At 45.4% G+C, this 27,201-nt stretch overlaps 1 protein-coding gene across 2 annotated transcripts in view; it reads left to right on the top strand.

Moving 5' to 3' along the window:
- Window positions 1-27,201, top strand: part of TNPO1 (transportin 1) — a 541,716-nt gene that overhangs the window by 170,491 nt on the left and 344,024 nt on the right. For both annotated transcript variants that reach the window (XM_030193299.1, XM_030193300.1), the window contains exons 8-10: window positions 8,362-8,484; window positions 10,394-10,512; window positions 22,099-22,159. In XM_030193299.1, the coding sequence (XP_030049159.1) occupies window positions 8,362-8,484; window positions 10,394-10,512; window positions 22,099-22,159 (303 nt within the window). The remainder of the gene's footprint in view (window positions 1-8,361; window positions 8,485-10,393; window positions 10,513-22,098; window positions 22,160-27,201) is intronic.

Genomic DNA, 27,201 nt, shown 5'->3' with positions numbered 1-27,201 from the left:
CTTTCTCGACAGCCTTCTCAGGCTCATCCCCAGCGCGCTGTTTCTCGTCAGCAGCGTGCGCCAAGGCAGGCCCCTGTGGCTCCCCAGCAAAAGGAAGGGACGGGCTTTTGACTGGCTTCAGTGCAGCATAGCCGCTGTTCAAGTGTCTGCCGGATGACTTACCGGTCGGAGGGAGGTTAAAATTTTTTCACCAAAGGTGGTCTCTCATAACCTCCGATCGGTGGGTTCTTCAAATAGTCCGGTTAGGATACTTCCTCAATTTGATATCCAGGCCTCCAAATTGCCCACCGGGAGCTCAGTCTTTCAGCTTTCAGCACAGGCAGGTACTTGCAGAGGAACTCTCCGCCCTTCTCAAGGCCAGTGCAGTCGATTCTGTTCCACCAGGGCAAGAAGGGCTGGGATTCTATTCCAGGTACTTCCTTGTGCAAAAGAAAACAGGGGGGATGCATCCCATCCTAGACCTAAGGGCCCTGAACAAATTCCTAGTCCGAGAAAAGTTCAAGATGGTTTCCTTGGGCACCCTTCGCCCCATGATTCAGGAAAACGATTGGCTATGCTCTCTGGACTTAAAGGATGCTTATACATACATCCTGATACTTCCAGCTCACAGGAGGTATCTTCGATTCTGTCTGGGAGCGCAGCACTTCCGGTATTGTGTGCTGCCCTTTGGTCTGGCGTCTGTGCCCAGGGTCTTCACAAAATGCCTGGCAGTAGTTGCAGCATCGCTACACAGACTGGGAGTGCATGTGTTCTCTTATCTCGACGATTGGCTGGTGAAGAACACCTCAGAGGTAAGGGCTCTACAATCCATGCAGATGACTATTCAACTGTTGGAGCTACTCGGGTTTGTTATAAATTACCCCAAGTTCCATCTTTTCCCTGTTCAGCAACTGGAATTTATAGGAGCTCTGCTGGACTCACAGATGGCTCGCGCCTTTGTTTCTGAGGCGAGAGCAGACAATTTTATGTCTCTAGTTTCCATGGCCAGAGCGTCTCAGCAGATCATAGCTCGGCAGAAGTTGAGACTTCTAGGCCATATGGCTTCCACAGTTCATGTGACTCCCATGGCGCATCTTCACATGAGATCATCTCAATGGACCTTAGCTTCCCAGTGGTATCAAACTGCGGGGGGTCTAGAGGATGCAATCCGGCTGTCCACCGATTTTCACAATTCCCTTCAGTGGTGGACAATTCGACCCAAGGTCTTCGGACGTCCCTTTCAAATTCCTCAGCCACAAAAGAGTGCTGACAATGGATGCATCCCTCCTGGGGTGGGGAGCTCATGTCGATGGGCTTCACACTCAGGGAGTTTGGTCCCTTCAGAAAAAAGGTCTTCAGATCAATTTCCTGGAGTTGCGAGCGATCTGGCATGCTCTAAAGGCTTTCAGAGATCGGTTGTCCAATCAAACCATCCTAATTCAGACAGACAATCAGGTTGCGATGTACTACATCAACAAGCATGGGAGCACTGGATCTCGCCCACTGTGTCGGGAAGCCGTCCAGATGTGGCTTTGGGTTCGCAGTCACGGCATGTTTCTCCAAGCCACGTATCTGGCAGGCGTAAACTACAGTCTGGCTGACAGGTTGAGCAGGGTAATGCAACCTCACGAGTGGTTGCTCAACTTGGGCATTGTATGCAAGATCTTCCGAGAGTGGGGCACCTCCTCGGTTGATCTTTTTGCCACTCAGCTCAATCACAAGGTCCCTCAGTTCTGTTCCAGACTTTAGGCCAATGACAGACTAGCGTTGGATGCCTTTCTCCTTCATTGGGGGACGGGCCTTCTGTATGCATATCCTCCCATACCTCTGGTGGGGAAGATTTTGCGGAAACTTAAGCAATACTGCAGAACCATGATTCTGATCGCTCCCTGCTGTCCGCGTCAGATTTGGTTCCCTCTTCTTCTGGTGGTGTCCTCCAAAGAACCGTGGAGATTGGAGTGTTTTCCAACCCTCATTACTCAGAACAAGGGGGCGCTTCTGCATCCCAACCTCCAGTCTCTGGCTCTCATGGTCTGGATGTTGAGAGCGTAGAATTCGCTTCCTTGGGTCTTTCTGAGGGTGTCTCCCGGGTTTTGCTTGCTTCCAGGAAAGATTCTATGAAGCGGTGTTATTTTTTCAAATGGAGGAAGTTTGCCATCTGGTGTGATAGCAAGGCCCTAGATCCTCGCTCTTGTCCTACACAGACCCTGCTACACTTGTCAGAGTCTGGTCTCAAGAACAACTCCGTAAGGGTTCATCTTAGTGCAATTAGTGCTTTTCATTGTCTTGTAGAGCTATCTCAGCCTTTAGTTGTTCGCTTCATGAGAGGTTTGCTTTTGTGAAAGCCCCCTGTCAAACCTCCACCAGTGTCATGGGATCTCAATGTTGTTCTCACCCAGCTGATGAAACCTCCTTTTGAGCCACTGAATTCCTGCCATCTGAAGTACTTGACCTTGGAAGGTCATTTTCTTGGTGGCTGTTACTTCAGCTCGTAGAGTCAGTGAGCTTCAAGCCTTGATAGTGCATGCTCCTTTTCTCAAGTTTCATCACAACAGAGTAGTCCTCCGCATGCACCCTAAGTTCTTGCCGAAGGTGGTGTCGGAGTTCCATCTGTGTCGGAGTTCCATCTGAACCAGTCAGTTGTCTTGCCAACATTCTTTCCCCGTCCTCATACCCGCCCTGCTGAACGTCAGTTGCATACATTGGACTGCAAGAGAGCATTGGCCTTTTACGTGGAGCGGACAAGCCCCTTCAGACAGTCCGCCGAAACGTTTGTTTCTTTTGATCCCAACAGAAGGGGAGTAGCTGTCGGGAAACGCACCATTTCCAATTGGCTAGCAGATTGCATTTCCTTCACTTATGCCCAAGCTGGGCTGACTCTTGAGGGTCATGTCAAGGCTCATAGTGTTAGAGCCATGGCGGTGTCGGTGGCTCACTTGAAGTCAAGGAGAGAGTAATCCACCTAAGTGGATGAACACTGACTCCCACGTAAATATAACAGTGCAAAGAGAGTGGGAAGTGGACCAATGACTCCAGGGAAACGGGAGATAAAATTTCAGAATACCACTTTATTCAGTGACTTGACACAGAAACTGTGTTTCGGCCACAGGCCTGCCTCACGAGTCTGTATCTGGAACTTTACTCTTCACACCAAGCTCACTATAGAATTTGTTAAATATCTCTCTCACTTTGAGTTCTTCAGTCTCATAGGAATTTTTCAATATCTGAAGTACCTTAATCAGAAGCTCCAATGCAGGAACTTTACATTTTGCAGCTTTTTCTTTTGTATAAACAATAACACAAGTATTCTTGATATCACATGCATAGGGCTGAACCTTCTGACCAATCTTTTCCAAGAAGATACACAGAAATGTCAGCGTTTCTTCTCTACAATCACGAAATTCTTCAATGCCGAGAGATTTGTGGATGAATGCAAGTAATCCGTTATCCTTAGAAAAGATTAATGAAGTCTGCAAGGCCAACACACTGTCACCGCTGCTGGTAACACACTCCTTGCCCAGGCTGTGTATAAGACTCTGCGCCACCGGGGCCTCCAGGCCCGGATCCTTGCTGCTGAGAGACGCATACAACCGAAGCAGAGAACCTTGAACCCCTACTGCCGAATCACCTAGACCTCTGCTTCGGTTGTATGCCGCTGGGGGGGGGGGGGGGGGGGGGGTGCTGCGCGCCGGTCAGCTACGTTGGTTTCCATGCTCCGCCTGCCCCGGAACAGGGAACAGGTTACTTCCTGTTCCGGGGCAGAGGGAGAATGGAAACCAACGAAGTTGACCGGCCTGCAGCACCCCCCCCTCCCCCCCAGAGGCGTGCACCCGGGGGGGGGGGGGGGTTGTTCGCCGGGATGGGGGTGTCCTTTCGCCGGGGGGGGGGGGGGGGGGTCGCACTGCACCGGGGGGGCAGGGTGCATCGGCGATCCACCCCGGGTGTCAGCGCCCCTAGGAACGCCACTGGTGTCGGGGCTCATTGTGAGGGAAGTGAGATGTGTGTCCATATTTTTTTACAGCAGCTTAGCAGTTCTTCTGTTTAGAGATTGACAGGGGGAGGGGTGGGGGGGTTGTGGTGGGGTGGTGTGATGGGGGGAACTGGGATCGTGCATCAGTGTGTATGTGTGTGAGAGGGTTGATGGTGGCAGGGTGTGAACTGGGATCTGGTTTTGGCTCACCTCATGTGTTTGGGCTAATTCTGAGCCAAGTCAGATGATTGTCATTTTTTTTTTTTTTTACAGCAAGTTGGGGGTTGGGAAGGGTGGAACTGGGATCGTTCATCAGTGTGTATGTGAGTGAGAGGGTTGATGGTGGAAGTTAGGGGCAGGCTTTGCTAATTGTGAGGCTGCAGTGTATTTCTGTGTTGGTGTGTGTGCCAGTATCAGAGGAGAGTATCAGAGGTGGGGGCAGGGTTTGGAAACTGTGAGGCTGCATTGTTGTATTGCTTTTTGAGACAGATTTTTTTTTTCAGCCTTACCTTCTTTGTTTGTGCTGGCTGTGGTCCTCTGCCTTCCGTTTACTTGATGGGTTTTTTTTTTTCTATCATTCATCCTGTCTGAGTGATTGAGTTGTTATGGGGGAGGGGGTGTGGCTTGGTGGGCGGACCTTCCTTGTTTCTCCTCGCTGTCCTCTTTAGAGATTGACAGGGGGAGGGTTATAGGGTGTGTGAAGGGGGGAACTGGGATCGTGCTGTGAGACAGAGTTTGTTTTACGTTGTTTCTCTTGGCTGTGCTGCTGTCCGTTCCATTTGCTTCAGCTGGGTTTTTTTTTTCTATCACTCATCATGCCTCAGTGAGTGAGTCGTTAGGGAGGGGGTGTGGCTGGGTGGGCGACCTTCTCCAGCTGTCCCTGCCCTTCGTGTCAGCAGGTTTTTTTTGTTTGTTTTCGATCACTGAGGCTGCCTCATGCGATTGGTTGAGTGTCATTGCTCCGCCCCCGACGACATAACGTTTGACATGTGGGCGGGGCAGACACTCATGGAGCAAAAAGCGGTCTCAGCCACCTCACTTTAGAATGTTGGGAAAGTGAGGCTTCATTAGAATGTTGGAGGTGCGTTTTATATAGATAGATTATGTAGATTGTATTGAATGAATCATTGAAATGGAGAAAATAAAACACTGAGTATGTACTACATCTCCCATACATCGGTTTTCTCTGTAAATTTATGAAACACTACACTGTCTAGGCCTGGTGCAAAGTTGTAATTATCTATAAAAGGTATGGGGGTTTGAGCGGGTTGGGAGATATATGGACTTTTGCCTTGCAATCTTCAGTCGTTTCCAAATCAGTCATATATTGACTTATTACAGCTTACCTGCCAAGCTGTGCAGGGGTATAGAAGTTTAGATTCAAAAACAGGTGTAAATTCAGGTGTATTTTGAAACATCTGTTATTTGGTAGAGGCCACACACTACATTGTAGAACCCAGAGTCTAAAATATTAAGACCTCCTTTTTCCATGGTTAGCATCAATGTCTGAAGCAGGATTATAGCCCTCTTACTTTCCCTAAAGTCTAACAAAGCTTTTTATATAACTGTTGTAAATCATTCTGCCACAAATTTACAGGAAGCATCTGTAGAATATAGTCATGTAGGTACAGTCAGCATTTTATAGAGAAATATACAACCAGACGACACAAGAGGCAGAGCTTTCCAGACCCTCAGTTTCTCAACTATATTTGCAAGAAGTTATCTAATATGCAGTGTAAATAGCTGATGAATATGATAAGCATTAACAGAGGATCAGTAATCTGCAGACAACAAGCTGGGAAATTAGAACAGCGGGTCACACATCAGAAGAAAAAAATTGTTTATGCTCCTCAAAGTAAAATCGCATATTAGTTGCCTGACATGACCATATTTCACCCACCGAATGGCTGCATCAGGGGTTAATGTTAATACAATAATAATAAATATAAACACATTCAAATTAATAATAAGTAATAGACAATGCTAAAACTTGAAAAATGTACAAATAATATTTCTAAATAAGAATACATGACCTATTGGAGGGTGGCCAATGTAATGCCGATTTTTAAAAAAGGTTTCAGGGGAGATCCAGGAAATCATAGACCGGTGAGTCTGACGTCGGTGCCGGGGAAAATGGTAGAGGCTATTATCAAAAACAAAAATTACAGAGCACATCCAAGGACACGGATTACTGAGACCAAGTCAGCACGGCTTTTGTGTGGGGAAATCTTGCCTGACCAATTTACTTCAATTCTTTGAAGGAGTAAACAAACGTGGACAAAGGGGAGCTGGTTGATATTGTGTATCTGGATTCTCAAAAGGTGTTTGACAAGGTACCACATGAAAGGCTACAGAGGAAACTGGAGGGTCGTGGGGTAGGAGGAAATGTCCTATTGTTGATTAAAAACTGGTTGAAGGATAGGAAACAGAGAGTGGGGTTAAATGGGCAGTATTCACAATGGAGAAGGATAGTTAGTGGGGTTCCTCAGGGGTCTGTGCTAGGTCCGCTGCTTTTTAATATATTTATAAATGATTTAGAGATGGGAGTAACTAGCGAGGTAATTAAATTTGCTGATGACACAAAGTTAGTCAAAGTTGTTAACTCGCGACAGGATTGTGAAAAATTACAGAAGGACCTTATGAGACTGGGAGATTGGGCGGCTAAATGGCAGATGACGTTTAATGTGAGCAAGTGCAAGGTGATGCATGTGGGGAAAAAAGAACCCAAATTATAGCTACGTCATACAAGGTTCCACGTTAGGAGTTACGGACCAAGAAAGGGATCTGGGTGTCGTCGTCGATAATACACTGAAACCTTCTGCTCAGTGTGCTGCTGCGGCTAGGAAAGTGAATAGTATGTTGGGTATTATTAGAAAAGGTATTGTGAGGATGTTATAAGATACTTTTTTACTATGTAAGCCGCACTGGACCTGCTATATATGGGAAAGAGCGGGGCTCAAATGTAATAAATAAATAATGCCGTTGTATCGCTCCATGGTGCGACCGCACCTTGATTATTGTATTCAGTTCTGGTCATCGCATCTCAAGAAAGATATAGCAGAATTGGAAAAGGTGCAGCGAAGGGCGACTAAAATGATAGTGGGGATGGGACGACTTCCCTATGAAGAAAGACTAAGGAGGCTAGGGCTTTTCAGCTTGGAGAAGAGACGGCTGAGGGGAGACATGATAGAGGTATATAAAATAATGAGTGGAGTGGAACAGGTGGATGTGAAGCGTCTGTTCACGCTTTCCAAAAATACTAGGACTAGGGGGGCATGCTATTAAACTACAGTGTAGTAAATTTAAAACAAATCAGAGAAAATTTTTCTTCACCCAACGCATAATTAAACTCTGGAATTCGTTGCCGGAGAACGTGGTGAAGGCAGTTAGCTTGGCAGAGTTTTAAAAGTGGTTAGACGGTTTCCTAATGGACAAGTCCATAAACCATTACTAAATGGACTTGGGAAAAATCCACAATTCTAGGAATAACATGTATAGAATGTTTGTACGTTTGGGAAGCTTGCCAGGTGCCCTTGGCCTGGATTGGCTGCTGTCGTGGACAGGATGCTGGGCTCGATGGACCCTTGGTCTTTTCCTAGTGCGGCATTACTTATGTACTTATGTATGTACTTCTACAAAGTGTGTTCTTAAAGCAGTTGGAATAGGAATAGCAAAAGCTAAAAACAGGGATGAAAATAATGTAATTATTCCTAATACTTTGAATAATTATATTGCAGGTAAGAGTATAATTGGATGAAAACTCACCCAGTAACAGGCCAATTTAGCATGTAAGTGGCAGCACCCAGAGTTGGCATACGGGATCTGAGAACCCTAATGTTTATCAAGTTTGTATGCACTGTCAGTGCCAACATCAGTTATTAAAAATAAATAAAAACAAACGACGGTTTCAAAACATTTTTCTTAAAATAGCCACAAACATAAATATTTTAACTGGTGCCATTCTTAAATAATTATATGGAATCCTTACATAAAACGACTTCCAGCATAAATCCAAGCAAACTTGGAAGTGGTCACATATGAAAAACTTTACTAAGAAAAATGCCAAAATATTTTTAAAACACCATGCATTCCAATACCTGCATATGTTCCATGATATCATATGCTGTACAGAGCAGTGTTTTCATATTGCATTGTACAGCGTAAGCAGTCACTGGAACACATACTGGAATGCAGAGCATTTTTAAAGTTAGTACAAATTTTTTTTTTTTTTTTTACTTTCTGTAGTAGTTCTAAAGCACAGTAGAGAACACATACGAAATGTTAGTCTTGTAAACCTTAAAAAGGAGGCTCCATGATGGATTGGTATTCACACTTGGTGGATAACTTTTTGCCCAAATTATGTAACTCATCCATTACTGTATATTAAGATATGTGCTTTCCTTTTTCAATAGAATCTTTTCGCATTGGCTTCTGATGAAGAATCTGAAGTTCGTAAAAATGTGTGTCGGGCACTTGTAATGCTGCTGGAAGTACGAATGGATCGTCTTCTTCCTCATATGCACAATATTGTTGAGGTAATTGTTCTAGGTCATACTACTAACATTTTAACTTGTGCTGTTGGCCTCTCTGCGCTCTGACTGGATTTGTTAGGTTGCTCCCCCCCACCCCCCCCCATGTGTACTCTATTCTAATAAAAATTATGGTTGCTGACATTCCCATTACATCTTTAGATGGGAGGAGTAGCACTGATTGGAACAGCTACTGTCTCTGGCTCCAGGAGTGAGCACAGTAGCTGAATCTGTGTAAGAAAGAGGGACTTGCTCAGAGGTTATTTATTTTATTTGTTACATTTGTATCCCACCTTTTCCCACTTATTAGTAGGCTCAAAGTGGCTTACATAATTCAGTTTCCTGATTAACATGCCATATTTCATTATTCGGTGTTTGTCAGATACTGTGGGGTATGCCTTCTTGAATAGGTGAGTTTTTTTTTTTTTTTGGAATTCTAGATGATTATTCGTACATTTCAGGCGTTTTGATAGAGAATTCCGGAGCTGTGTGCACCTCTTTCCTTCCCTAGGTAGGGGCACCACATTTAACTGACTGGTTACTCAGTCCTCGGTTTACCCCATTGCATGCAGGCATTGTAATTAAGGTATCCAAATTGTACTCCCTAAGAAAAATTCCTTCAATCAGCTGGATTCTATCATTGTCTCATAAAAATCTCCATATTTGGATTTATTGAAATGAACAAAATTCTTCTTTTTAACTTTTTTTTTTTTTTTTAATTTGAAACTTGCTTTATCAGTTTTTCCTATCAACCTGAATATCACCAGCCGATATAGATTGGCATCATAGCAATGTTCATTATTGCTTATCCATAATTTGAATCGCAATACTCAAAATAGCATAAAGCGAGCTTTAAAGAGACTGAGAAAAACTTAGATTATGTCTGAGCCCATGAGGAAACAGGATATCCTCACTGAGATTTGGCCATGTTGTATTCTATAGAGCAGTGTAGAAAAATGAACACAAAATAGTTTACTACTACTGTTTCTACCAGCTATAATCACTTTTTAAGCTGTTTTAGTGATATAAATATCATGAAATAAAAATTAGAAATCTAGATATGGGAAGCTTTCAAATAATAAAAAGTTATCAAATTAAAAAAAGAAAATCCGTTATCCACTTTTTAAGGCACTGTATCCAACTGTTACAGTTTTAGACTTTTTACACATGGGCTATGCATAGGCAGTCCGTTATATTTTTAATAAGCTTTTGCTATTTTCAATAGTGTTTGCCATTGTTTTGGGTGAACTAAAACGGGAGCAAGCTCCGCCTTACTGGCTTTAGCCCCCACAATGGGCTAGATAGGCCCATGCCATCTCCTGTTCTCAATCTAACCTCCTTGACTCCTTCCACACTCCCAGCTCTCAGACTGAGTTCTAGCATGTTCTGGGCTAGGTCTTTGGCTTCAGCGGCACTCAGGGCACTAAGGGTGTTTGGCCATTGGCACTGCAGGTTACTTTTCTCTTCAGGGTTTTTTCCCCTGTTCTTTTAAGGAATATAAACTAAAAAAAGAAAACAGACCTCTGCTACAGCTGTAATGCAGATGCCACCTGCTGGCCAAACAAGGGAAATACATGGAATGAAAGAAAGGTGTCTGGGCATCATTACAAATCACAAGCATGTGCCCTGTTTCACCACAATTCCATGCTTTTATCTGGTTTGACACCTTACCTTCACTTTGTAAATTGGAATTTAAAATATTCCATACATGCTGAATGAATTGGTTATCAGCCTATAAAAGAAGTCCAGTGTGTGCATTGTAACAAACAGCACAGTTTGCTGTGTTAGAATTGGCACAAATTTAAAAAAAAGCCTACTATTTGCTTACAGCTGTTAGATATAGAATATGTTAAGTAGAGTAGTAATGTATTAAAGTCAAGTGTGTGTATACATATATATAATTTTTATTTTGCAGTATATGCTGCAAAGGACCCAGGACCAAGATGAAAATGTAGCTTTGGAGGCTTGTGAGTTTTGGCTAACCTTGGCTGAGCAGCCTATTTGCAAAGATGTTCTTTGTCGCCATTTTTCTAAGTAAGTTCATTTTCCATTACATATTCCAGACTGTACAAGACTATATAAAATGCCTCTTGTATGCAATACCATATTGGCAGATCTCAAATACATGCAATAATTTTTTTTTCCATTGAACTATGACTATACTTGAACTTGCATAAAAATTCAGTTAATTGAAACATGCCTTTGTACTAAAATAGGTTTGAAAGAATAAGATAACTATCCTAGATTCTTGCAATTTCTTTAAGAACATAATGTTGTTTGACTACCTGTAGTTCACAAGAGATTTCACCCTAGTCTAGGGGTTCTCAACCCAGTCCTCAGGACACACCTAGCTAGTCAGGTTTCAGGATATCCATAATAAGTATGCATGAGATAAATGTACACACACTACCTCCGTTGTAGACAAATCTGTTATGAATATGTACAAGATTTTCATACAGTGGAGGTAGTGCATACAAATTTATCTCATGCATACTTATTTTGGATATCTTGAAAATTTGACTGGCTAAGTTGTCCTGCATGGTCTGTTAGCCAGGGGCTGGATGCATCTATTTCTGGTTACTGTAGTCCTCTGATCTAGCATAAATGAAAGTATAGTTGAGGGTACCTGTCAGGATACCCCCACCAATAGAGAGAGGACCCCTGTACTTTCAGACTTCTTAGAGCTGCAGGATTAGGGTTCTAGGGCAAAGACCAGTCAGTGCCAGAAAGCTAGTTAGGAGATTTAATTGCCCAGATGCCCCTGTGCTTTACCCCTCATATAAATGCAGTGCTCCTATCTGATTACATGGGTGCCTCAATATGCTAGCATTTCCACTCTGTAGACAGTTTATTAGCAAAGAGAAACTTGACTGAGCTGCTGTTACTTAAATTCAGTGGGGATATCCTGAAAGACCCAACTGGTTGGGTGTGCCCCAAGAACTGGATTGAAAATCTGTTTTTAAGTGATCCTATCCATATCTTAGAAACATACTGCACAGGCTGGACTGACTGGTGGGTCATGCTATAGCTGCATTGCTACCCCTATTGAGGTCAAATAAATTAGATTTACAGATTTAGAGGATGCTGGACTACCCTGCTTTCCTTCTGCAGCTCTTACCCAGTTGAATGCCCCGTTCAGAGCCATTGAGATTCAAAAAGCTATTAAGATATTTAAATGTTGTACGGCTCCAGGTCCCGATGGGTATTCACTGGAGTTTTACAGAATGTTGCAACCTCGTCTATGTGGCCCCTTGGAGGCGTATTACTAGGCAGCATTGGATTCTGGATTTCTGCTGCCATATGATAACACTGCTTTGATTACACTTATCCTAAAACTGGGTAAACCCGACATTTACCGGAAGCATACCATCCAATTTCCCTTCTTAATGTGGATCTAAAGTTTTTTGGGTTTTTTTTTTTTTTGTCTTTTGGCAGATTGGCTCTCCATCTTCCCAATTTGATAGGTCCTAAACAGACAGGTTTTTTGAAGGGATGCCATTCGGTACTGAACGTTCGGAAGTCCCTTACTTGTGATATTTCATAGTCAGCGTCATGGAGTCCCAGCTATGCTGGTTAGTCTAGATGCAGAAAAGGTGTTTGACTTGGTTGACTGGAACTATCTGTTTTCAGTTTTGAAATATATGGGCCTGTCTGGTTGGCTTTTAAGAGCTTTGCAAATTTTGTACGCCAATCCATCTGCAGCAGTATTTGTGAGTGGTCAACCCACTCCATCCTTTTCCATTGGTCGTGGCATGTGGCAGGGTTACCCTTTGTCCCAGCTTTTCTTCTTTATTTGGAACCCTTTATATGTATGGTTTTAAGGGCTGAAGAGATCTCTGTTATACTAATAGGGACTGAAACTATCAAAGTATTAGCATTTACTCATGATTTGTTATTTTGTCTTCTCTGCAACTGTCTTTACCACGTCTTTTGAGCTCAGTAGATGAGTTTTGGTATTCAGGATTTGTAATTCGGGTGGAGTTAAGTTGTGATAAGTAGTATAGTTAGAATAGGGTTTTAGGAAGTGTCAGTCTTGGGGTGGGTGGGTATAAACCTAAACTTGTAGAATGTGTTTGCTGTAAAACCTATCTTAGGCCTGTATTAAGCCTCTTTTCTACAAAGCTGATTGGGACAAGGGGAAGACAAGGATAGTAGGTAGAGATGTGCAAAAAAACCACAGTTCTAGGGTAGGAAAAGCCACAAATATAGCCAGCACAAGTCTTACCTGAGTTTCTCCCAGCCAGAGACCAGAAACACAGCTCTCCACAGAAAACACACTTGTGCTTTTAAAATGGCTGCAGAAAAATTTCAGGTGAGCTGAGGATGGGGTGGGGGAAGGAAGGAGCTCAGAAACCTGGCAAAAAGATTTTTTAAGGGTTATGCATCTGCACTAGTGGTCACTCAATATGGGTGTTTCCTTCGAGATCTTCAAAATATGGGACACCCCCTCCATGGATCATAAAGTCCCTCATTTCTGTTCCAAGCTCCAGGCCTACGACAGTCTAGCATTGGATGCTTTCCTCCTTCACTGGGGGACTGGCGTTCTGTATGTGCATCCTCCCATCCCTCTTGTGGGGATGACTTTGTTGAAACTCAAGCAAGACCAAGGAACCATGGTCCTGATTGCTCCGTGCTAACCAAGACAGATCTGGTTCCCTCTTGTTCTGGAGTTATCTTTTGAAGAACCTTGGAATGTTTTCTCTCATCACGCAGAACAAGGGATCTCTTCTGCGTCCCAACTTGTGCGTCCAGGCCTGGATTTTGAGAGCTTAGAATTTGCTTCCTTGTATCTTGTCTGTTTCCAGGAAAGACTCCACTAAGAAGTGTTAGTCTTTCAAATGGAGGAAGTTTGCCATCTGGTGTGAGGCCAAGACCCTAGATCCACTTTCTTGCCCTACACAAACCGAGCTTGAATACCTTCTTCACTTTTGAGTCTTGTCTCAAAACAGACTCTCTAACAGTTCACCTTAGTGCAATTAGTGCTTATCCTGTAGAGGGTTAAGCCCATCTCTGGACAGCCTCTAGTCATCTCTCCGAGAGGTTTGCTTTTGTCAAACCTCCCTGTCAAGCCTCCACCTGTGTCATGGACTCTCAACGTTGTCCTCACCTAGCTGATGAAAGCTCCTTTTGAGCCACTCGATTCCTGTCATCTGAAGTAATTGACCTGGAAGTTCTTCTTTTGGTTGCTACTTCAGCTCGCAGGGTCAGTGAGCTTCAGGCCCTAGTAGCGGATCCACGTTAACATGAAACTTCATCACAGCAGTGTAGTTCTCTGCATGCACCCTAAGTTCCTGCCTAAGGTTGTGTTGGGTTCCATCTGAACCAGTCGATCATTCTTCCTACATTCTTTTCCAAACCACATTCCTACCTGGCGAAAGTGTACTGCACACCTTGGACTTCAAGTGAGCATTGGCCTTTTACTTAGAATAAACTAGGCCGTACAAACAGTCTGCCCAGCGTTTTTTCTTTTGATCCCAAGAGGATGGGGGTTGCCTTTGGGCAGCACACAATCTCCAATTGGCTGGCAGATTGCATTTCTTTCACTTAACCCCAAGCTGGGCTGACTCTTGAAGGTCATGTCAAGGCTCATTACTTTAGTAGCTCATTACATTACTAAAGTGGGGGATTATGAGATTTCTCGAACTGAATGGAATGCAAGACCCATGGTAGCACGGCTTCACCAGTGGCAGGTCGTGTCAGACGAATCTGACTTCTTCGACTGGGTGACCAAACAGTTGGACGTGGGAAGGGCGCTTGATATGGTGTACTTGGATTTCAGCAAAGCTTTGATACGGTTCCACACAAGCAACTAATAAATAAATTGAGTGCTCTCGGTATGTTACCTAGAGTAACTGATTGGGTAAAAAATTGGTTGAATGGAAGAAGAAAAGGATGTTTTCAGTGGAGTACCACAGGAATCGGTCCTGCTGACTCTTTTTAATGTCTTTGTGAGTGATATTGTGGAAGGGCTGTCTGGTAAGGTTTGTCTCTTTGCAGATAATACCAAACTCTGCAACAGGGTGGACACCCTGGAGGGTGTGAATGACATGAGGAAGCTGGAGGAATGGACTGATATTAGGCATCTAAGATTTAATCCCCAAAAATGCAGGGTCATGCATTTGAGTAGCAAGAATCCAAGGGAATGGTACAGTATAGTGGGTGAAGTGCTTCAGTGTACGAAGGAAGAGCGGGACTTGAGGGTGATTGTTTCTGAAGAGCTTAAAGCTTTCAAACAGGTAGAAAAAGCTACGGTCAAAGCCAGAAGGATGCTTGGGTGCATAAAAAGAGGGATGACTAGCAGGAAAAAGGAGGCAATAGTGCCATTGTATAAGTCTCTGGTGACACCCCATTTAGAGTACTGTGTGCAGTTCTGGAGACCGCATCTACAAAAGATAAAAGCAGGATGGAATCGGTCCAGAGGGAGTCTACAAAATTAGTAATCGGTCTTGAACACAAAAAATATAGGGACAGGCTATGAACCTCAACATGTATACGCTGGATGAGAGGAGAGAGAGAGAGGAGATATGTTAAAGATACTTAAATATCTCGAGGGCATTTATGTACAGGAAGCGAGCCTTTTTCAACTGATGGAGAGCTCTGGAATGAGGGGGCATATGATGAAGTTAAGAGGGAATAGGCTTAGGAGTAATCTAAGAACGTATTTCACAGAAAGGGTGATGGAGGCATGGAATGACCTCCCGGTGGAGGTTCTGGAATCGAGGACTGTGTCAGAATTTAAAGAGGCATGGGATAAGTATGTGGAATCGCTTAGGAAAAGGAAGAGTTAGGGGTTACAGAGGATGGGCAGACTGGATGGGCTATATGGCCTTTATCTGCCATCATGTTTATATGTTTCTATTATGTCAGAGCTGTGTCTGTAGCTCACTTGAGATCAGCTACTACTACTACTTATCATTTCTAAAGCGCTACTAGACATACGCAGCGCTGCTAGATGTACGCACCCATACCGACTTCATTCATTACAAATTCATGCTATCCTCCTTTCAGTCCTCCCTATTCCTTGCCAAACAGGACTATTACACCCAATTGACTAATTCTCTCGGCTCCAACCCTCGTCGTCTCTTCGCCACACTCAACTCCCTCCTCAAAGTGTCCTTCGCTCCCACCCCCCTCACTCTCTCCTCAATCACTGGCTGACTACTTCCGCGACAAGGTGCAGAAGATCAACCTCGAATTCACTACCAAGCCACCTCCTCCTCTTCAACCTTTAACCCACTCCCTCAACCAACCAACCCAGGCCGCCTCCTCTTTTCCTGATACCACCGAGGAGGAAACCACCCACCTTCTTTACTCCTCCAAATGCACCACCCGTTCCTCGATCCCATCCCCACCAACTTACTAAACACCATCTCTCCTACTGTCACCCCTCCCCCCCATCTGTCATATCCTCAACCTCTCTCTCTCCACTGCAACTGTCCCTGACACCTTCAAGCATGCTGTAACCACACCACTCCTCAAAAAACCATCACTAGACCCTACCTGTCCTTCCATCTACCGCCCCATCTCCCTCCTACCCTTCCTCTCCAAGATACTTGAACACGCCGTTCACAGCCGCTGCCTTGATTTTCTCTCCTCTCATGCCATCCTCGATCCGCTTCAATCCGGTTTTCACCCTCTACACTCGACAGAAACGGCACTGACTAAAGTCTGTAATGACCTGTTCCTTGCAAAATCCAAAGGTCACTACTCCAGCCTTATCCTCCTTGACCTATCCACCGCTTTTGACACTGTCAATCATAATCTACTCCTTGCCGCACTATCCTCATTTGGATTCCAGGGTCTGTCCTCTCCTGGTTCTCCTCTTATCTCCCACCGTACCTTCAGAGTACATTCTCATGGATCTTCCTCTACCCCCATCCCGCTCTCTGTTGGTGTTCCTCAGTGATCTGTCCTTGGACCCCTTCTTTTTTCAATCTACACCTCTTCCCTGGGCTCGCTGATCTCATCTCATGGTTTCCAATATCATCTTTATGCTGACGACACCCAGCTTTATCTCTCCACACCTGACTTCACTGCGGAAACCCAGGCCAAAGTATCATCCTGCTTATCCGACATTGCTGCCTGGATATCCAACCACCACCTGAAACTGAACATGGCCAAGACCGAACTCATTGTCTTCCCACCCAAACCCACTTCTCCTCTCCCTCCACTCTCTATTTCAATCGATAACGCCCTCATCCTCCCCATCTCATCTGCCCGCAACCTCGGCGTGATCTTCGACTCCTCCCTCTCCTTCTCTGCGCATATCCAGCAGACAGATAAGACCTGTCGCTTCTTTCTCTATAACATCAGCAAAATTCGCCCTTTCCTCTCTGAGCACACCACCCGTACTCTCATCCACTCTCTCATTACCTCTCGCCTTGACTACTGCAACCTACTCCTCACTGGCCTCCCACTTAGCCATCTATCCCCCTTCAATCCATTCAGAACTCTGCTGCGCGTCTTGTCTTCCGCCTAGACCGATATGCTCATATCACCCCTCTCCTCAAGTCACTTCACTGGCTTCCGATCAGGTACCGCATACAATTCAAGCTTCTCTTATTAACCTACAAATGCACTCAATCTGCAGCCCCTCATTACCTCTTTATCCTCATCTTCCCTTACGCTCCTACCCGTAACTTTCGCTCACAGGACAAATCTCTCCTCTCTGTACCCTTCTCCACCACTGTCAACTCCAGGCTCCGCCCTTTCTGCCTCGCCTCACCCTATGCTTGGAATAAACTCCCTGAGCCCATACGCCAGGCCCCCTCCCTGCCCATCTTCAAATCCTTGCTCAAAGCCCACCTCTTCAATGTTGCTTTCGGCACCTAACCATTATTCATCTATTCTGGAAATCTAGACTGCCCCATTTTGATTGACTGCACTTTTTTATCCTTTAGATTGTAAGCTCCTTCAAGCAGGGACTGTCCTCTGTGTTAAATTGTACAGCGCTGCGTAACCCTGGTAGTGCTTTATAAATGTTTAGTAGTAGTACACTTGAAAATGAAGAGACAGCCCCTGCTCGACAGAGCTTACAATCTAATTAGGACAGACAAACAGGACAAACAAAAGATAAGGGAATATTAAAGTGAGGATGATAAAATAAGGGTTCTGAACAAGTGAATAAGGGTTAGGAGTTAAAAGCAGCATCAAAAAGGTGGGCTTTTAGCTTAGATTTGAAGACGGCCAGAGATGGAGCTTGACGTACCGGCTCAGGAAGTCTATTCCAGGCACATGGTGCAGCAAGATAAAAGGAATGGAGTCTGGAGTTAGCAGTGGAGGAGAAGGGTGCAGATAAGAGAGATTTACCCAGTGAACGGAGTTCCCGGGGAGGAATGCAGGGAGAGATGAGAGTGGAGAGGTACTGAGGAGCTGCAGAGTGAATGCACTTATAGGTCAATAAGAGGAGTTTGAACTGTATGTGGAAACGGATAGGAAGCCAGTGAAGTGACTTGACGAGAGGGCTAATATGAGCATAACGACACTGGCGGAATATTAGTCATGCAGCAGATTTTTGAACAGATTGAAGAGGAGAGAGATGGCTAAGTGGGAGACCTGTGAGAAGCAAGTTGCAATAGTCTAAGCGAGAGGTGATACGAGTGTGGATGAGGGTTCTGGTAGTGTGCTCAGAAAGGAAAGGGCGAATTTTGCTGATGATATAGAGAAAGAAACAACAGGTTTTAGCAGTCTGTTGATTATGTGCAGAGAAGGAGAGGGAGGAGTCGAAGATGACCCAAGGTTACGAGCTGATGAGACAGGAAGGATGAGTGTGTTATCCAAGAGAATGGGGGAGGAGGAGAGGTTGGTTTAGGGGGAAAGATGAGAAGCTCAGTCTTGGTCATGTTTAGTTTCAGATGGCGCTGAGACATCCATGCAGCAATGTCAGACAGGCAGGCTGATACTTTGGCCTGGATTTCGGCTGAGATTTCTGGTGTGGAGAGGTAGATCTGGGAGTCATCAGCGTAAAGATGATACTGAAAACCATGGGATGAGATCAGAGTACCAAGGGAGGAAGTATAGATGGAGAAAAGAAGAGGTCCTAGTACGGATCTCTGAGGTACACCAACTGACAGTGGGATAGAAGTAGAAGAGGATCCACTAGAGTATACACTAAAGGTACGCTGGAGAGAATAAGAAGAAACCTGGTAAGAACAGAGCCCTGAAATCCAAGTGAGGACAGTGTATCAAGGAGTAGGCTGTGATCAACAGTGTCAAAAGCAGCAGATAGATCGAGAAGGATGAGGATAGAATAGAGACCTTTGGATCTGGCCAGGAACAGATCATTGGAGACTTTAGCAAGCGCTGTTTCAGTTGAATGAAGGGGGCGAAAGCCAGATTGAAGTGGATCAAGAATAACTTGAGATGAAAGAAAGTCAAGGCAACGGCGGTGAACAGCACGGTCAAGTATCTTGGATAGGAAAGGGAGGAGGGAGATGGGGGCGATAGTTGGAAGGATAGGTAGGGTCCAATGAATGTTTTTTAAGGAGTGGTGTGACTACGGCATGTTTGAAGGCATCAGGAGCAGTTGCAGTGGACAGTGAAAGATTGAGGATATGACAGAAAAAAAGGGATGTCAGTAGGAGAGATAGTGTTAAGTAGATGGGTGGGAATAGGATCAGAGGAACAGGTAGTTAGTTTCGAGGAGGAAAGAAGATGTGTAGTTTCCTTTTCAGTGATTTCAGAAAAGGAAGAAAAGGAGGCAGCCTCATTGAAGAAATTTGCAAGACTGCAGCTTGGGCTTTTATCCACACATTCATGTATCACTACTGCCTTGATCAAGATGCCCGATGTTTTGAGAATAGCAGGCTATTCTTTCTAGACTAGTTGCTGTAACGAGCAGAAAAGGAGGGGAAGCTGGTTCTTTAACAAGAAAGGGATAGATTAAAATTGGTAACGAGCAGAAAAGGAGGGGAAGCTGGTTCTTTAACAAGAAAGGGATAGATTAAAATTGGTATTGCATAATATTTTTGCATTCTATTCTGTTCTCAGCATGTACATCAGCTTATATCGATGGGGAATCAAAGCAGGTTACAAAAATATTAAGATCATCAAACTTACTAATCCAACCCAAAGTATTTATGGAAAATAAATCTTCAATCTTGGCAAATCATTTAGCTAAAATCTTCTAATCCAACCTAAAGTACACCCATAAGTAAAAGCTATGTCCTCTGCGGACTTGACTGGAGGAGGTATAGAGTGGATCCAGCTTTTGTCTTACTTTCTCCATCCTTGTGCAATTTTTCCCTTTCCCTCATCTCCATCCATGTATGTCTTCTTCTTTTCACTCCCCTTCATCCATGTCTAGCATTTCTCCTCTCTCCCATCCCTTGCATCCATATGCAGCATTTTCTCCCTCTCCTCCATTCATGTCCAGCATTTCTCCTCTGTCCCATCCATCCATGTACATCTCCTTCCTGTCTTACCTCTCCTCCATCCTTGTCTAGCGATTCTCCTCGCTCCCCTGCCCTCCCCTCCATCCTTGTCTAGCGATTCTCCTCGCTCCCCTGCCCTCTCCTCCATTCTTGTCTAGCGATTCTCGCTCCCCTGCCCTCCCCTCCATTCTTGTCTAGCGGTTCTCCTCGCGCCCCTTCCCTCCCCTCCATCCATGTCCAGTGATTCTCCTCTCTCCCCATCTTCTCCTCCATCCATGTCCAGCGATTCTCCCCTCCCCTCCATGTCCATTGATTTTTCCCGGCCCCTACCTGCCCCCACCCCCATGTCCAGCAATTCGTCCCTGCCCCTTTTTTCAGCCACAGACAGCCTTAGCCTCCTCAGCTGCTGCTAGTTCCAGTTCCAACCTCAGCCCCCCATCTGCCCGCCCTCTTCTCCCACGATTGCCCCCTTTTTGTTCCTGCCGCCCTGCGTTTGTCTTTTACTTCAAGGCAAAGTGGCAGCGGCGGCAGCAGACAGTGAAAGAAGCAGGCTCACCTCAAGCTGTACCTTCCCTCAGTGTCCCACCCTCATGGAAACAGGAAATTACATCAGAGGAAGGTGGAACACAGAGGGAAGGGACAGCTCAAGGCGAGCCTGCTTCTTTCATTGCTGCTGCCACTTTGACTTTTAGGTAAAAGATGTAAACGCAGGGCGGCAGGAACTAAAAGAGGGCTCTTGGGGGAGCTGAGGGCGGGCAGGTGGGAACCAGGGGGCTGAGACTGGAACTGTGAGCCAGCGGCGGTGGTAAGCATGGCTTGCAGCGCCTTCCAAATGTTGGTGTTCTCCCTGCCATGCTTACCAGGTTGCGCTGGCCCTGCCAAAGTATTTGCTAAAAAGAATAACTCTTCAGAGCTTTACGAAACACTAAGGGACCCTTTTACTAAGCTGCGTAGGCATCTACGTGTGCCCAACAAGCGCCAGTTCGGAACTACCACCCAACTACCACATGGCTCAGGCAGTAATTTCATTTTTTATGCATGCCGGAAATTTTCCAGGACATGGCGCTAACTGGGCGGTAATTGACAGTGTATGTGAGCTGATGATTACCACCCAGTTAATACATGAGACCTTATCGCTAAGTCAGTGGGTGGCGGAAAGGTCTCAGGTCCAAAATGGAAGTGCGCCAATTTTTATTTTGCTGCATATCCATTTTTGGCCAAAAAAAGACCTTCTTTGCAGGTGCACTGAAATATGGCCCTGTGCGCGTCCAATACATGCATTTACACCAGCGCAGGCCATTTTCAGCACACCTTAGTAAAAGGACCCCTAAATAAGTAGTTAACTTCCGGATTTGAAGTGGTATTGAATTCCAAATATTGGTAATTTAAAAGAGCTATCATGAAAGTTTTTGTAACAAACATGCCTAATAGCAGGAAACCCCAGCCTAAATGACAATCCAAAATGTTAAGTCCTGACAACAGGAGTAGTTTAAAGTTGAATATGAGAAAGTGGACAGCAACCATGTATAATTTTAAGCACTAGACAGGCCACCTTAAAATGCGAGCACTGAGGGGTACCCAGTATAAGTTTCTTGACAACAGAGTTGCATGATCAAATTTTCATTGACCAAACATCAACCTTGCTGCAATATTCTGCAATAGTTGCAATCTATTATACAGTCTCTGATGTATATTGATGTATAAAAAGAATTGTAATAGTCAATTGGAGAAGTTATTGCCTGAACCAATATTTGAAAATATTCTGGAAAAAATCATTCTAATTGGTTTTAACTGACAAAAAAAAAAAAAAAACTTAATTCACTTGGAGCTCCAAGGCCAATCAAGTGTCTAAAATAAAACCTGACCCTAGAAGAGGCTTCATATTTAATTTAGTCATGTTAGTATTTTGAATATTGCATAATTTTCCACTAATATATGTAGGTGTAGACTTTATAAGCAAGTTACTCATTAAGCATAATTGGCTATCCTATCTGTTATATAGTATAAGCTTTGTGAAAAATAAATGAAGAGCTTATTTCCAAAACCCACTAAGTCCATATTAGTTGTATTGGACTTAGATAATTTTGGAAATAAGCTCTTCAAATGGAGCACAACTGGAAGTGTTTTGCTTTCTTGTCTAAAAATATCAAATAACCTACATTTATACCTAAAAGCATTGTCAGAGTTCTGTGATTTGTCTATATATGTAAGGTTTTAATCTAATACTTATTCATTTGTTTTTCTTTAGATTGATACCTGTGTTGGTGAATGGCATGAAGTACTCAGAAATAGATATTATTTTGCTCAAGGTGAGAGAGTGGTTTTTAGCGGTGTTTGGCAATTTTTGATTTCTAGTAGTAACTGCTATGTAGGAGAGTTCTGAAATATAAACAAAAAAAATTGCAGAAATTAACGTAGTCTTTTTTTTGTGTGTGTGTGTGTGTTTTGGGGGAGTTATTCCTAGTTTATTTAAGTATCCAATTGGTGACTTGAGTCTTGAATGATTCAAAAAGAAAATTGAGATTCCATGGCCGCCTGCATGGCATTTGAATTTAGATATGTGGGTTTTTGGTCCATGGGGAGGGGGTTATGCTGTCCACTGGCGGCTTTAAAAACAAATATATATTTGTGGAATCATCACAAGCATCCACTTGCTAGCAAATGCTGAAAAAGAAAAGGTACATTCAGATACAAGAATTATATTCAAGGAAAAGACTTAACCCTTAAACTTCCAACTTGAAAAAATAAGGGGAGGCGGAGTTCATACATATTGCATTACTACTTCCTATATATTAACTCACTAATCCTATATAATGAAACGCACCTCCAACATTCTGAAGCTGACTGCATGGCTGAGGCATTCCTGCTCTCTGTATCCATCTCCTGAATTGACATCACGTACTTCCGGGTTTGTCACAAGCAGAAGTGACCAACCACACGAGATTTCTCGGCTTCAGAATGTTGGAGGTGCATTCTATTAAATAGGATTGGTCAGTTCCTTGAGGCACAGCCAGAGCTCAGTGTCCTGCACAGTAACGCTCAGACACCAGAGAGAGAGAGGGGGGGGGGAGCTGACACCAGAGAGGGGGGGGGGGGGGGGGAGAGGTATCTGTCACACACACTCAGTGTCTTTCTCTCACTCTCACACACTGTCTCTCACACACTCTGTCTCACACTGTATCACATTCACTCTCTATGTGTCACAGTCACACACACACTCTCGCACACACTGTATGTGTGTGAAACACACACTGTCCAGCTTATAATTGAAAAAGAAAAACGCCTATATTGCGACCCAAATCGGGAGATAGACGTTTATCTCACAAAAACGAATAAAGCGGTATAATCGAAAGCCGAATTTGGACGTTTTCAACTGCACTCCGTCACGGATGCGGACAAAGTTGATGGGAGCGTGTCGAAGGCGTGGTGAAGGCGAAACTGGGGCGTGGTTATCGGGCGATCAGAGATGGGCGCCTTTCGCCGATAATGGAAGAAAAATATGCGATTTTAGCGAGAATTTAGGGCACTTTTCCTGGACCCTGTTTTTCCACGAATAAGGCCCCAAAAAGTGCCCTAAATGACCAGATGACCACTGGAGGGAATCGGGGATGACCTCCCCTGACTTCCCCAGTGGTCACAAACCCCCTCCCACCACAAAATATGCCATTTCACAACTTTTTATTTTCACCCTCAAATGTCATACCCACCTCCCTGGCAGCAGTATGCAGGTCACTGGAGCAGTTAATAGGGGGTGCAGTGGACTTCAGGCAGGTGGACCCAGGCCCATCCCCCCTCCACCTGTTACACTTGTGCTGGTAAATGGGAGCCCTCCAAACCGCCCCCCAAACCCACTGTACCCACATGTAGGTGCCCCCCTTCACCCCTTAGGGCTATAGTAATGGTGTAGACTTGTGGGCGGTGGGTTTGAGGGGATTTGGGGGGCTCAACACCCAAGGGAAGGGTGCTATGCACCTGGGAGCTCTTTTTACCTTTTTTTTTGTTTTTGTAAAAGTGCCCCCTAGGGTGCCCGGTTGGTGTCCTGACATGTGGAGGGGGACCAGTGCACTACGACTCCTGGCCCCTCCCACGAACAAATGCCTTGGATTTATTCGTTTTTGAGCTGGGCGCTTTCATTTTCCATTATCACTGAAAAAAACGCCCAGCTCACAAATTGTCGAATAAAACATGGACGTCTATTTTTTTCGAAAATACGGTTCGGTCCGCCCCTTCACGGACCCGTTCTCGGAGATAACGCCCATGGAGATAGACGTTTTTGTTCAATTATGCCCCTCCGTGTCTCACATACGCACTTGCACACACTCTTATTCTCTCACACACACACACTCTTTCTATCTCACAGACACACTCACACCCAGACTCTCTCTCTCACACACACACACGCACGCACATTCACTCTCTCTCTCACACACAGTGACTCTCACATACACTCTCTCAAACATACACACTCCGAGGAAAACCTTGCTAGCGCCCATTTCATTTGTCAGAAACGGGCCTTTTTTACTAGTTATTAATAATATGCAAAGTGGTTTGTCTGAATACCTTCTTAACATCCTGAAAAGAACACAATTGTTCTGAGAGAGAGAAAACACATTAGGAATTTAAATATTTCACCAAGCATTTACATGGGTGTCTAAGAAAAAAAAATACACCTAGTGAAAGTTTCTTGATGCATGGCAAAAATCTATGTTTCTCTTATGTGGCACGAGCCATCTGGATAGATACATATTCTCTGCCAGAGAAACAAAGTAGCTGGATTTCTAAAGTAAGTCTCAGAGTAACTTTAGATCTTTTTCAAAGACAAAGCTCCCTAATAGAGTGACCCACTCTCGTATTTCTTCAGCAAAAGCTTCTAGAATTGCCAATATGTCTAAAATCTGTTAAGCATTACCATCCTCTCTAATTATTTTTGAAGACAATAGACTGCCTCGAGGACTGCTGTGGTACAGGCCCCCCCCGGGACCGACCTGTTTCGGACCCGGACCCGAGGAGGCGTGTGGATTCCACGTCCTCGTTGGTACCGGGAGGTACTGGTGACGTGCTTCATGCGAAGGCAAAGAAGCATCGTCATCAGTCACCTTCCCATCACGGTACCAAGAGCTCCAGTGCGCCGAAGGATTCGGCACCCGTGAAGCGTGGACGCCGGGAGGACCGCTCACCCTCCATTCAGGAGGTGTCGATGCGCTCTTCTTCGGACAGCCTGGTACTGCCTCCGCGCCCCAGGCAGATTCTGACTTCGTCGCCTGTACCAACCCCATAGCCTTGCTCGACAGACACTTTTGACGAGCGCCTCTGAGCCATCCTTCCAGGGATTCTGGAGGGGCTGCTGCGACCATCTATTCCGGTACCGGTGGTGCTTGCGCCATCGGTACCGTCAAGAGATGCGGCGGTTGGTTCCCCGCCCGTGGTGCAGACTGCGACGCCGGTACCGCTTGCGGCATTGACCTCGGCTGCCACCCAAGTTGACTCCCCATCGACATCGCTGGAGGGAGCTTTATCGCCGGCGGCGCGGGAGTCTTCTTCTCGGCATCGCCATCGAGGACATGGTTCCTCGGCGTTGAGACGGGCTCGGCTTCAGACTGAAGTCAGAGAACTCGTGTCCGATACCAAAGGGGAGGCCTCGTGTGAAGCAGAGGAAGAGCCAAGATATTTCTCTGATGAGGAGTCTTATGGTCTTCCTTCTGATCCTACTCCTTTACCAGAGAGAAAGCTTTCTCCCCCTGAGAGTCTGTCTTTCTCTTGCTTTGTCCGGGAAGTGTCTACGGCCATTCCCTTCCCTGTGGTTACTGATGATTGTAAGCTCTTTTGAGCAGGGACCGTCCTTCTTTGTTAATTTGCACGGTGCTGCGTAACCCTAGTAGCGCTCTAGAAATGTTAAGTAGTAGTGATCAGCCCAGGGCCGAGATGTTCGAGGTCCTGGACTATCCTTCGCCACCTAAGGAATCGTCCACTGTTCCTCTGCATAATGTCCTGAAGCAGACACTGCTGACGAACTGGGCGAAGCCATTAACTAATCCCTCCATCCCTAAAAAGATTGAGTCCCAGTATCGGATCCACAGGGACCCAGAGTTGATGAAGAGCCAAGAGTTCTCGAGATTACGCCTCGGCGCCCCCGGGGCGGGAGTCTAGAACTCTGGACTCTTTTGGGAGGAAGGCCTATCATTCTGCTATGCTCGTGTCCAAGATTCAGTCATACCAACTGTACACGAGCATCCACTTGCAGAATAATGTGCGGCAGCTGGCGGACTTGGTTGATAAGCTCCCGTCGGAGCAGGCCAAGCCTTTTCTGGAGGTGGTCAGGCAGCTGAAGGCGTGTCAAAAATTACTGTTCAGTGGTGCTTACGACACTTTTGATGTTGCGTCCTGGGCCGCTGCTCAAGGTATAGTGATGCGCAGACTCTCATGGCTGCATGCCTCTGACCTGGAAAATAGAGTCCAGCAGCGGATTGTGGATGCTCCTTGCCGGGGGGGGGGGGGGGGGGGGGGGGTTAATATTTTTGGTGAGAAGGTTGAACAGGTGGTAGAGCAGCTACACCAGCGCGACACCGCCTCCGACAAACTCTCCCACCGGACGCCTTCAGCATCTACCTCATCAGGTAGACGTTTTTATGGGGGAAGGAGGAATGCTCCCTATGCTTCTAATAGGCGTAGGTACAATCCACCTTCCCGACAGCCTGCTCAGGCTAAGCCCCAGTGCGCTCGTTCACGTCAACAGCGTGCGCCTCAGCAGGCCCCTGCAGCTCCCCAGCAAAAGCAAGGGACAGGCTTTTGACTGGCTCCAGGTGAGCATAGCCGCTACAAAAGTGTCCATGCCAGACAATCTACCGGTCGGGGAGAGGTTAAAGTTTTTTCACCAAAGGTGGCCTCTTGTAACCTCCGATCGGTGGTTCCTTCAAATAGTCCGGCTAGGATTCTCCCTCAATTTGATATCAACACCTCCAAATTGCCCACCGGGAGCTCAGTCGTTCAGCTCCCAGCACAGGCAGGTACTTGCAGAGGAACTCTCCGCCCTTCTCAGCGCCAGGGCAGGAAGGGCTGAGATTCTATTCCAGGTACTTTCTTGTGCAAAAGAAAACGGGGGGATGCGTCCCATCCTAGACCTAAGGGCCCTGAACAAATATCTGCTCCGAGAAAAGTTCAGGATGCTTTCCCTGGGCACCCTTCTTACCATGATTCAGGAAAACGATTGGCTATGCTCTTTAGACTTAAAGGATGCTTATACTCGCATCCTGATACTATCATTCTCCGAGGACAAGCAGGCTGCTTGTTCTCACTGATGGGTGACGTCCACGGCAGCCCCTCCAATCGGAATCTTCCTAGCAAAGTCCTTTGC

The sequence above is a fragment of the Microcaecilia unicolor genome, chromosome 2 (assembly GCF_901765095.1).
Source record: "Microcaecilia unicolor chromosome 2, aMicUni1.1, whole genome shotgun sequence".
Classification (NCBI taxonomy): domain Eukaryota; kingdom Metazoa; phylum Chordata; class Amphibia; order Gymnophiona; family Siphonopidae; genus Microcaecilia; species Microcaecilia unicolor.
Note: the sequence above shows the minus strand (reverse complement) of the source record. Positions and strands in the feature narration are given on the sequence as shown.